The sequence below is a fragment of the Clarias gariepinus genome, chromosome 16, assembly GCF_024256425.1.
Source record: "Clarias gariepinus isolate MV-2021 ecotype Netherlands chromosome 16, CGAR_prim_01v2, whole genome shotgun sequence".
Taxonomy (NCBI): Eukaryota; Metazoa; Chordata; class Actinopteri; order Siluriformes; family Clariidae; genus Clarias; species Clarias gariepinus.
In genome coordinates this window covers 982,366-995,196 of record NC_071115.1, presented here as the reverse complement: position 1 = coordinate 995,196, position 12,831 = coordinate 982,366, and the positions used below count along the sequence as shown (strand labels likewise).

Sequence of the window (12,831 nt, the reverse complement as noted above, 5' to 3'; positions counted from 1 at the left end):
CTGTAATAGGCTCCAGGTCCCTGTGACCCTGAATACAGGATAAAGTGGTATAGAAGAGGAGTGAGTGAGTGAGTTTGTTATTATTATTATTATTATTATTAAAGTGTTGGGTTTCTTACAGGATTGAAACTGAATTGGAGGTAATGGCGATCATGACCAGTAGGTGGCGGTAGTGAAACCTTCTGCCTGCACACAGCGGGTAATCAAACACCTGGAGGACAACCTCACGCGCTCTCCCCTGGGGGGCGTGTCCTGCACATGGAGCCGGTGACTCGGGCGCCCTCTGCAGGCCACATCGCATGCTGCACAAACCCCCAGCAAGAGTCTGATTCACTTTTAGAGATTAAAGTTCACACACCATCAGACGAGAGAGCAGGAGATCCACACACACTGAACATTTCATTATTAGTCCACGTGGTTTTACAGTTTGCTAATAATAGTAGTTGTTTAATAATAATAATTATAATATATTATAATAATAAAGGCATTTGTTTGCAGGTTGCCATGGCAACAGCTCCCCGAGCGCGTGACCGAGCCGAGAGCATGGCTCCAGGGTAAGGAGAATAAAAACTTAGATAATTAACTTTTAATAAACCAATACAGTCACTTAACTCTTCACTTAAGCCATTTAAAGGTTTATTATTAATAATATAAATTATATTATAAAATCTGTTAAGGACTTTTTCACCTTTTAAGACTTTAACCAACTGATTAAAAGTGTCGCAGGACTTCACACGGCTGTAGTGACTCTGACTCCAACAAGCTGATAATAATAACAAATCTTCAGTTCATGTTTTTGCTGATTGTATTATTTGGCCTGATGATGATGATGATGATGATGATGATTGTAAGTGATGTTTATCGACAGTAAGCGTTGGACGGGACGGCTGCTTCATCAGACTACGTTCTCTCTGGGAGATCAGACGCCGTGTTACTCCACCACACACGCCAAGGTGAGAGAGGAGCTCACACACACACACACACACACACACACACACACGGCTCCGTCTTTACTCTCCTCTGATCAGACGTTTGCTCCTGTAGAGTTTCTCTGGCAGGAGATACGACGGCCAGCCGCTGATCTTCCACCTGAGTGATCCGCCTTATCCGTCACAGCATCTCCGCGGCCTGGACCTCAGGAACGTCTCTGAAGGTCCCTCGTTCTCATCCACGCACTCCAGAGACGTCCACAGTCCCAAAGAAGTCACACCGGTACGTGAGGGCTTTAAAGCGGGTCTAAGGTACCTAGTTAATTATCTGAACAGTATTTACATTTAGTACTTCTCACCCGCACGCACGCAGCACGACGTCCTGCGCAGTCTGAGGAACAGGAACTGGACGCGGAACCGTGATGGTCTGGCGATGAAGGAAGTGACCAACCCTCCTGAAGGCACCCAGTACAGGAGCTCGTACAGCTCAGATCACTGTGGTGCCGAGCTCAGCGGGCAGTTTGGGCACGCGTCCGGTCGACCCACGCTCTGGCACCGACACGACATCCTCACAGGTATCTAACACACGGCTCTTACTTTAAACTCTTCATCTTCTTCTTATTCTGGCATCCGGTACGTTACATTACCGCCACCTGTAGGTCTCACTATCTCTCATCCTTCAGGACAGTGTCGAAAAGTCTGAAAACTTACAGCTTGACTTCTCACACTGGAGACTCCTTCCTGAGATGCTACACAAACACATCACCTTACAGAAACCTTTACCACTTCAGCATTCCTTTAACATTGCTTTATGTGGTACACTTCCATGAGTCCGCATCCAAACATGCACACGATGAACACTCGAGGCTGTGCTGTAGTACTGAATATCAGCACTGGGACACTTCTCTGAACCGCCCGCGTCGGTCTGTTCACGGCTAACGCTTAGCTACAACGCTAACTAGCTTCTAACACAAGACTGAATCCCAAATCCCTCTTTAACCCCTGATCAAGGGCACTACTTGGTGTGTGTAACAAAGGGGGATTGTACACCCTACAGTACATAGTGCACTAGGTTTGCCTTTATTGCTATTTGGGATTCGACCCCAGAACCCTGAAGTTAACGGAGCTGATACTCTAAAGTAGTATCGCTCACTAACTGTCAGTTATAGTCGCCACCAGTCGCAGTTAGTTAGTGCCACTAGGTGTGGAAGGATATGTGTGGGCGGAGCTAAATAACTGGTTAAATAAAGAAACAACCCATAATCCAATGATGATAGAAGTTATACCTCACAGTGCTGTTACCAGTCTGTTATCAGCACTCGTGGAATAACGCCTCTCGTCCAGTTAGATTACATGGGCATATACACTGCTATAAATAATTAATCAACCATTAATCAAATCAATTCCGGCTTCTGATTGGTCAGAAGATGTTGATTAATGTTGAGTTGTGTAATAATAATAATAATAATGCGATCTGATTGATGTTGTCCCACAGGAGAGGAGAGACCACCAGCAGGTCCCGGACAGCCAAAGATCTTCTCAGTGGAGAGGGAGGTGTCTGACACACGGCGCTGGGAGAGAGAATGCACCTCACTACGGCTCTACTGAACCACCCCGAGCTCGCACCATGCTTTTAATCACTCGGGTAAAAAGTCCAGATTTAATCTTAACAAGTCGTGAGTCACTGAGCCAGGCTCATATAGGAAACAACAGATGATTTTTCTTTAATTCTTCCCGTCACGCCCTGAACACTGTATTAGGAACACCAGACTAATACTGGGTCGGGTTCCTCCTCCTTCATGGTCTGGATTCCACAAGATGTTTGGAACTTTGTTTTGCGATTCTGGTCCATGAGGTTCCTAAAGGTGCACCACTGAAGAACAATGAGGTCATCATGATGTTCATAAAACCCGTTTAAGATGACTTTCGCTTTGTGACATGGTGCACTGCGGTCTCAGCTACAGAATGTTCAGAGCAGAACTGGAACTCTTCAGCTGTTGTCGCTCACTCACCCCAAGGTTATATATATAAAAGAACTACGGGGGGCGAGAAGTGCAAACCAAAATAATAAAAAAAAACTGTCTACAGTACTTCCTGTATATTTTGAGTGACAGATGTCTCGTCCAATCAACGGTAAGCCAAAAAAGGTAGGTGTGGTTTACGAATCACATTCTTACTGCTGATTGGACGAAAAATCGGCTACTCAAAATATACAGGAAGTACTTTACCTTTTCCGGTTTGAGTGAATTGTCGTGTTCTCTGATTTATTTTGTTTTGCACTTCTCGGCCACTGTAATGAACAGCGTGAGCACAGAATAAACATGAGCAGCAGTTTTTCCAGGTTCGAGTCCTTTATTACTGACGATGCGAACACAGAATTAGCAACACAGCAGGTTGGAGGCTTTAAACACACAATTAGATTTTATTTTCCAGTTACAAAGTGATGAAAAAAAGAAAGTATAAATCATTATGAAAACTCATCATAAATAATGTGTGTACAAAATTATAACTCAGGTTTTCAGGCGCTGATCAAACGCGCACACAAACTGATGTCACAACCTGTTGTTTGTTTCTTCTTCGATTTGCATTCAAACAAATTGCGTTACCGCCACATCTAGTCTTGAGCTCCCTTACATGTTTAAATATTCTTTAATCAAACTTTTGTCCTCTTTTTCCATTTTCTAAAATACTTTCCAGTGTTCTCGACCCTCCAGGACCCCCGTGGCTCCTCCCCCAAAGGATAGGCCGCTCTTGCTCATTCTGACTTCAGTTAAGCCATTATGTGTGTATGTGTTTGTGTCTAGAGAGTTAAAATAATTTTTAATTAGTTGTTTAAAAACCTTGCCAAATCCTGTCTAAAGCACCTCAATCGTGGCGCTCGGTATCATCATGTTTGTGGATAAAAGCAGGATCTCACACACACACACACGGGTCGAAGCGTCAGAGCAGCTCTTTATTATCTTTTTATTTATTTAGGTACTGAAGTGAAAACAAGCTGAATCGTAGACAGACAGCAGACACGTCTCGACTTCCAGACAAGCCAAGGAAAATTAATTTCACACACACACACACACACACACACAGGTAGAGAACATATTTACAGCAATGAAGTGCTTTAACTGTAGGAGACACACAGAAACACAGAAAATACAATTACAGCAGTACAAACGACTCTGCAGCCCTCAGGCGTGAGGTCACATGGTGGGGGCGGGACTAGGGGACCGGGTTAAGGGGGCGGGACTAGAGGGCGCCAACACAGCGCACACGATGCTCCAGTTTCTCCTGCAGTGCAGTTTTTTTTATTAAACAAAAAGCCAAACAAATCAAAAAGAAAAGCAAAATAAAATGTTAATAAACCAAAACCTGCTTAAATACGATCTCTGCTCACGTCCTTAAACCATCTTAAAGTTTCAAAAATAAAATAAAATAATAATACGTCCATGTTTCAGTTGTACACTTTAGCCTTAATTGTTCTAGAAAAATCTACCGGCTTGTAAGCAGCGTTCGGTTCTAAGCACTTTCACACCATCAGCACCTCAGTGTGTTCGTGTCTAAGCCTAAAACTAACTTTTAAATAGATTTAAACATTTATTTTATTTTACTGTGTCTGAAGTACTTTAAGCAGTCGGAGTTATTCATTTAAATGCTATTTGGGGGGAAATTTAAATTTTCATTACTCCTAATCCTCCTCCTCCTCCTCCTCCTCCCCGTCTCTTCACTCGTTCTTCTTCTCCTTCTGCTTGAGCAGTTTGTTCACCTCCCTCTTGACCATGCCGGCGTACTTGGTAATGATGCCGTGCTGGTTCAGGCCGGGCAGCAGCAGGAGGAAGTTCACTGTGAACACACACACACACACACGAGATTTATGAGCGGATGTGTCTCTGCATCTCTCCTCGGAGGACACGTCCCAGCTTGAGCTACCAGTCGAACTTGAATTGCAACTCGAAGTGAAAGGTGAAGATAGCGTGGGAACATCACGGTCTCAGGGAAACATCACGTCTAATCTGAGTGTCGACTCAAAATCAGCTCTTTTGGTTCGTGAGGAGTGTGCAGGGGGAACGGAAAAAAAATTAAATGTGCAGGAAATGTGACCTGAAGTCACCTGAGTGTTGAGAGCACTAAGCTGGCACTAAACAAAAACAAAATGTTTTTCTTCCTTGTGCCTCTGCTCATGTTCAATTTTTACATTTCGTTTTGTCTGCAGCACTACGGCTCGGCCCCAACACCTCACGATTCATTTCCTGTAGCGAGTCGATTCAGAGTCAGTTGGAGATCAGGTCGCGGCTCACTTTGAGGCTTCCTGAGAACTCGCCATCGTTCTGATCAGACACACTCGACACGACGTTCAACACTTTTCAGATAAATCAAGAACGAAGTTTCTGAATAACTGTAAAAAACCTGACTTCCTTATTAAACTGTACGAAAGTGAACGCAAATGATGAGTGAAGATTAAACTCAAAAACAGAACTGACCTGAAAGCAGTTTTCATTTCCAGTTCTTTATAATCATAAACCTTTAATTATTTTAATAAATTAATCTTTTTAAGGATATGATCAGTGAACATGTGTGAACTGTGTGTGTGTGTGTGTGTGTGTGTGTGTGTGTGTGTGGAGCGTTGTGTTAATTTAAACAGAAATCTGATCATCTCTTCAGGAAATCTGATGACACAAATGACATCACGAAATATTACCACTCATCACTAAGTGGAGGAGGGGCTTTCCAATTTCACTCCAAATACTGATAAACTGAAGAGTTTTATAAATTTTGATGTGATAAAAGAATAAAGAAGTTCTGCAGCGTGACTAAGCACATTAAACTATTTAAATAATGAATATAACAGTAAAATGTTTAATATGTTTTTTATATTAATGAACAAAGATGTCCTGGGGGGGTCTCGCTGTAACTTTGTGACATCACAACCACAACTGTACATGGCCACGCCCCCAGATCAGATTTATACTCTGTAACAAAGACTCCTTAAGGCGAGTAAAATACACATTCTGTGTCTGTAGTAATTATTATAACGAGTGGAGTCACATGGTTTAAAGTCAGGTATCAGACTAACGTGTATCCGGCGCTCGCGGCTGTGTAGCGCTGGGTCACGCGGAGGCTATTTTGGGACACGCGGCTCCGTTTTCTTGCCCTACATACCGCGACCTCTTTTACTCAACACACACACATACACAGAGCGAGACAGCCTTTTAAACTCCAAACACACCCTCCATGCTATGAGCTTGTTTATCTGTGTGTTTACGCCGAGATAAATGATCAGAAGTCTTTAATGTGACAATGTTTTTTTTTTAGATTCAGTTCTACGGGACAGAAAAGAAATAAAACTGACATTAAACATAATCTCAAGAATCAAAGACCATATAAATAATAAAGACAAATACGTCTCATTTCACACAAAGGGAAGACTTTGATCTATAAAGAAGAAAGTACGGTAAGTTTAGATCTTATTAGAGCTGCATGATTTGATGATAAAAAAAAAAAAACATCACATTACAATTATTTAGACAAATATTGCGGTTTAATCTGCACTACCATTTTTTATTCAAATGTATATATCAAAAATAACAGATAAGCAAGACGATGTTTCACGTCCGACGTATTAAATATAAATCCTCTTCATAAACCCCTGATTGTTTACATCACCTGTAATAAACTGCAGCCTGTTATAATTATATAATTGCACGGGTACGTATCGTGATTTTAATCTTCATGTGATTAATCGTGCAGCTCTACCGCACTCACTGACGTTCATTATTTTGTAGACAGGAAATAAAAACACACTTAACGCATCCTCTGTATCGTAGAGAAACGTGTTAGATTAATGTGATCATCGCACATGATGAGGCTCAGTGACGCGGGTCACGCCGTATACGTACCGATCAGGTAGGTCAGGAAGAGGTTATGGACCTGCTGTCCGATCCAGGCCACGATCACCAGGGTGCTGATCACAGACAGGAAGTACTGTTAGAGACCGAAAGAACAAACAGGATGAAGGAGTGAGTGAGGGCAAGATTACTGACACATTTCTAAACGCTTTTACAGGCACAGGGTTTGTTATTTTTATAATGATGTGGAACTCAATAATAAAACAATTGATTGATTTTAGCTCCAGTCCCACAAGTTTTTGTTTGTTTATTTATAGTGCACTCTTGTGTTGAGGTGCGTTGTGCTGCTCGTGGTTCTCGTTAGTGTACGACTGATGCAGCGCCGCCGCCGCCCTTTACCATCTTGGGCTTCTCCTCCTTCAGGGCGAACAGGCGTTTCCACCAGCCGAACACGCGGCGCTGAGTCTTCACCAGGTTCCCGCAGATCTGATGGAAGCGCTGCTGCTGCTCCGTGGTCCTGTGTAGACACACACACACACACTTAATATTTCCGGCTCAGTGATTAAACAGCGTGTTGATTTAGAGCCGTGTGACTTAACTGATTTTGTCAATTGGTTTTTGATTCAGAATCAATTTAAAAAAAAAATAATAATAATTTCCTTCTAAACAATAGAAAAACAATTTCAAACATTAAATGTTTTAAAACATGCGGAAAAAGAAACTAAAGATCATTTTGTCAACGACTTTCTCTCCTGCCTAAACACACCTCCTGATTTTTAACCACGTCGCTGCACGAGGACAAAATTATCTTTCCACAGGTAATGATTAAGGATCTGCGGCCAGGATCAGCGTTAACACACAAATAACATAAAATAAAAAAAAACAGAGGAAAAAAAGGAAAGAGTAATTTTGCTTAAATTGTTTTAAATTACAAAAAAGATTGTTTGTGTTACAATACAACTCTGAAATACACAAAACTCGTTTTTACAACTCCTCTGTTTCACGGACGAATTGCGAAATTACGCACACGAATGCTGTGTGTTAAACCACTGTCAAAAATACGTCATCAAGGCCACATGCAGAGGCATTACTATCTGAGGAAAGAGGAATCGATTTGGCGCATGCTCCCCGGCGCTGTTTTAAACCACTTGCACCAAAATGCCAGATCAGCAGTCGAGCGCTCTCTCATCGTCTCAGGTACGTTTTTTCTTTTCACAGATTCGGACATGTTTAAGAGAAGTAAAATTACAGAGATGTTTTAACAATAGTAGGTTAGATTGTAGCAGTTTAAAACGGCGCCGGGGAGCATGCGCCAAATCCATTCCTCTTCCCTCAGATAGTAATGCCTGTGCATGTGGCCTTGATGACATATTTTTTACAGTGGTTTAACACACAGCATTTGTGGCCGTAATTTCGCAATTCGTCCGTAAAAACAGAGAAGCTGTAAAAACGAGTTTTGTGTCAGTAAGCGGTCAGAGTCGCATATTTCAGAGTTGTATTGTAACAAACACACAAAATCTTCTATCTGTAAGCTGTCGCGGCCGTAGATTTTGGAATCCAACTCGGACAAAAGACAGAATTATGCAAAATTAATTTTTTTTTAACGCACACATATTTTTGACAGTGATCTTATTCCATAGAGAGACGCGTCCTTGTGTTCATCCTGTGGAGACGCTGAGTTAATCGTGTCCCGTCAGAAATAAACACGCGTGACTAAGTTTAGTGTCTGAACTCGCAGGAAGACTCGACCACATCGCTCTGTTCTCACAGGGCAGGAGGGAAGAAAGGAAGGAGGGAAGGAAGGAGGGAAGGAAGAAAGAACAAAAACTTTTCAATCAGAGAATTAAAACCTGCAGAATCTATTAAATGAGACTGAAGTGAGATGATCAGAACGTGCTGTAATCCTCATACACACTGTGACGTGAATATTTCAGCCTGTTTGTTTCAGTTTCACCCCACAGAGGCGTGGCCTCACTCTCCTGACCTCTTCATACCTCAAACACAAAGGTGCATGTGATCTCCATTATGTCTTTCACACACACACACACACACACACACACACACACACACACACACACACACACACACACACACACACACCCCCCCCCCAACGCTGATGTGTTCTCAAACAATTAGGGGAATAAATCTCTCTCTGGCAAGCTGAAGATGTGAAACCCAAGCGCGTGTACTTCTTTATTTCTGGACATAAGACATGTCCATATCGAATGGGTCGGGACGCGCGGGACACGCTGCCAGGCTCTAAAATAAACCCCGAGATGTTTCCAGGAGAAGGTCGAAGCTGAACCAGTGCGGCGCTCCTTCTGTCGCTGACGGAGGAGAAACCGCTCGCTAACTCACTCGCGTCACAAACTTCAGCTTTCACACAAGACTGAGAAACAGGAAGGAAAGAGAGTGAGGAGATGAAACTCTGTGATGGTGTAACGCTGCAGCTGCAGTGTGACATGGAGGATTATAATCTGCAGCGTAAAGCGAGTGAGACAACGACAACACAGATTTACACAAACAAACCTTTAGAACCGTGTTTACAACTGATAAAACCAAGAAACAAAGAGGAAAAAATAAAAAAGTAACTAATATTTCTACCATGTGTATAATACAAGAAAGAAAAGGCAGACTGAGACACGTGAACCTGGAGCTACAGCATAACACACTCAGAGGAACATCAGACCTCGATCACAGACACCTGGGATCAGACTGCACTACTGACTGACAGGAGAAACAGACAGACATGAGTGATAGAGACCAGACAGACACAGAGAGTGAGAGAGTGTAAAAGATATAGAAAGAGAGAGAGAGAGACAGACAGTCAGAGAGAGAAGTAGAGAGAGAGACACAGAGAGTGAGATGGAGAGAAAGAGAGAGAGAAACAGACAATGTCCCATGAACTGACCATGGACCTGAACTATGAGAAGTTTAACTAGTACAGTCACTCAGTAAGACGCTTGAGTTCACGGCTGATAATGACGGAGTCGTCTCTTAAATTTATAAAATAAACAAATAAATAAATAGAAATCCAAAACAACAATATTTGAAGACCTTAAATAAAACACACAGACGTGATGTGCACCATAGTGAGGGGACGAGACCACACACACTGGAGACCTCGGATCACCGTACACCTGAGTGTGTGTTTTTAAATGTTCTGAGCACAAATGGTTCCTCCTGATCGGTTTAATTTAAGTGTGACGATAGACGTGGGTGTGTTATTACAGGTGATGGTGGGCGGAGTCATGAGATCCAGACGTACCATTTGTTGGAGCCGAAGATGCGCGGGGCGAGGGTGGGCACCAGGTAATCGGCCAGACACAGGACCATGACGAAGCAGGACAGACCGGTCAGCACAGACGGGTCCAGGTAGTACACCATCCTGTCAGGGGGGAGGAGAGGAAAGTGTAAGGACAACACACACACACACACCTCTAAAGACTAACATTAAAGAACCACTACATACAACATCACACAACTTCTTTTTTTTTTTTTTTTTTTTTAACATTTCACCCTAAAATATGGAAATAGGTCAGCGGTACGAAAATTAATCATCAAACATTAAACTGCTCTTTATTATAAACTGCACTTGGTGCATTAAAAAAGCTGTGTACAGCTGAGTGCAGTTACATCACTACACCCGGGGTCTCTCGGATGATGTCACACACACTTCTGACACGATGCTCGTCCATATCAGATGTACGGGGCGCGGTCTTTACCATGCGCGATACTCACAGGAAGAGGATGGTGGTGCCGCCCACCAGCGCCGCGGGGAACCAGGGCTTCTCCCAGCGCAGGAACTGATCCCCGGCTAAGATGACCTCGCCCCATCCCTGCAGCTGCTCCTCCAGCTGAGACGTCTCCTGAGCCTGCAACGGGAATGGACACGGTCAGTACCGCCGAGAGGAACCTGCACCCGCCGGACACGGGGATGTGTGATCAAGTGTTGGACCGAGACGCGGAAACAAACGAGTGAAACACGCCGTGCAGGAATTTACTCAAGAACAATCAGACTATTATTGATCAAAATCCAGGAGCTGAGACCGCTCCAGAAGCCACAGGGTCAGGGGTCATACGCTCCTCAGCACGCTCCAACAGGACAAGTCACAGGGTGTAATTTATACCTATTATAAAGAAAAAACTCATCACAAGTGATATGAACTGTAGAGGAGATCTCAATACAGAAAATTAAAAGCTGGGTTTAAAGAGTCTGTTTTATTAATTATCTAAAAGGATATAAGGCTTCTATCTGTATTTATGATCATGAAACATGTTTTTTAGTGTCTTTTCTACTTCTGGTTTGGAAAATTTCACTGTGTTGAAATATGTGACGCTCGTAAAAGAGTCGATTCTTATTCTTTAAGTGAGTCGACTCTTTTCGGTTGAACAATTTGAGTCGATTCACTTTATAAAAAATAGAATTAACAATTTATTCTACTGAAAACTAATAATTATTTAGGACCCATGACTCTAATAATGACTTTAACGACACCATCCACACGTGACTGACTGATCTCATGCCTTTTATTAATTAATTATTTTAAAAGGCAGGAAAAAATAAGACAAATCAACAGTTTAACAGCATTAAACAGATTTAGATTATTTACAAGATAACAAACAAAATGTAATGTAATAGTATGTTTATTCTGTTAATAAAAAAAGGAAAGAAAACAATTTTGCCTAAAAAAAATTACGCAAAGAACAAAGATGGGGGTCGTTTAAAAAAAAAAAAAAAAAAAGTTCGACTCCGAATGACTGAGCCGAGTGATGAGTCGATTCCGAGGAAAGATCCGAAACTGTCATTAGGTGACGGTGCAACATCTAGCTAAGCTAGCTTAGTAACTAAATAAAAACTATTTACTTAAACAATTTTGACATGGTTGTACAATATGCATATAAAAATTAAAAAATAAACAGTTATTTTGTAATGTGACGTCACTCGTTGTGTAATACGAGGCCTGAGGAACAGCTGGGCTCGTGACAGACGCCGTTAGCGTGGTGGCTAACATCCCTGTTTTAATGTTCAGTCAGTCAGTGTGTCAATGTTAAGGTGAAATAAACCGAGCTAGCTAAACGGCTAACGCGATACACACGGAGCGAACGCTAACCGAGCCAATGTTAGCCCAGCGTAAACAAGCCCCCCCTCTCTCTCACACACACACGCTAACTGTCGCGTTCTTTACAAAAGTGTTTTTGAGGAGACAAACAGCCGTAACCGGAGCCTCACCAGTAAATTGGCGCTCTTGTTATCTCCCTCCGCCATGACCGACCGCGAGCTCTCCGAGACGGAAGTGAAGCTCGCGCTGCTGCAGCTGCTCTGTGGTAAAGCGCCCGTCCGTTAACGACACACTGTCTTTATTTGAAACGCGCAGGAAGGCGTTACGTCACACTGAGGGCGGAAGTAAACGCTACAGTACCTGCGCCGCCATATTGGAAAGGGCCGATTTCCAATAAACTCCCTCATCTGTCTATGTAAAGAAAAGAAAAGAAAAGAAAGATTTTGTCTGTACATTTCGTCAGGTTTCTCTTTCGGAGGACCCGTAACCAGTCTGTCTGCATGCATGAACGGCAAAGATGATTATCTTACAAATCCAGCACAAAGGTCAGGTCATTTCAACCATTTACAGTTCAGTACACAGTGACACGAAACAGGGTTCCTCCCAAAAGTAAGAGAACTGTAACGGACCAGACGGATACAGACACTGAGCGCAAACACATGTCCATCCTTTTACTCAAAGCTCCACCCCCCAAATAGTATGGCGGTGCATATAACATGACCTTTAGTATGGATTGTTTACATCACTTTCAGAATTATGACTCGCCTTTATTACTAATGATTTCTGAGCAGACCAGACAGCAGGTTTCCAAAATGGGTGGTGTTTTTTCCTTCTTTCTTTGGGTTCCTTCCAAGACAATATTGTACAATCATTTCATTTCTATATACAGTATATTAACCATAATGTTTATGTTTGTCATATTAAAGTGCAGCTTCTACTCTTGACATACATTGTATGTTTGTTGTCTGTGGTTTCTATCAAACAGGTTTTGGCTTGATACTA

General features: G+C 42.5%; 2 protein-coding genes across 2 annotated transcripts; one reads left to right on the top strand and one right to left on the bottom strand.

Moving 5' to 3' along the window:
- The first annotated feature begins 395 nt into the window (after positions 1 to 395).
- On the top strand, positions 396 to 6,804 carry LOC128544892 (uncharacterized). Its single transcript, XM_053515206.1, has 6 exons — positions 396 to 554; positions 869 to 953; positions 1,045 to 1,212; positions 1,303 to 1,504; positions 2,425 to 2,574; positions 5,134 to 6,804. The coding sequence occupies exons 1-5, from the start codon at positions 505 to 507 to the stop codon at positions 2,535 to 2,537; spliced, it is 618 nt and encodes a 205-aa protein (XP_053371181.1). The 5' UTR covers positions 396 to 504; the 3' UTR covers positions 2,538 to 2,574; positions 5,134 to 6,804.
- On the bottom strand, positions 3,862 to 12,148 carry arl6ip1 (ADP-ribosylation factor-like 6 interacting protein 1). Its single transcript, XM_053515207.1, has 6 exons — positions 12,000 to 12,148; positions 10,508 to 10,641; positions 10,035 to 10,154; positions 7,166 to 7,283; positions 6,818 to 6,902; positions 3,862 to 4,763 (listed from the first exon to the last, which is right to left on the bottom strand). Exons 1-6 carry the CDS (start codon positions 12,033 to 12,035, stop codon positions 4,645 to 4,647), a joined length of 612 nt encoding a protein of 203 aa, XP_053371182.1. The 5' UTR covers positions 12,036 to 12,148; the 3' UTR covers positions 3,862 to 4,644.
- Between the last annotated feature and the right edge of the window lie 683 nt (positions 12,149 to 12,831).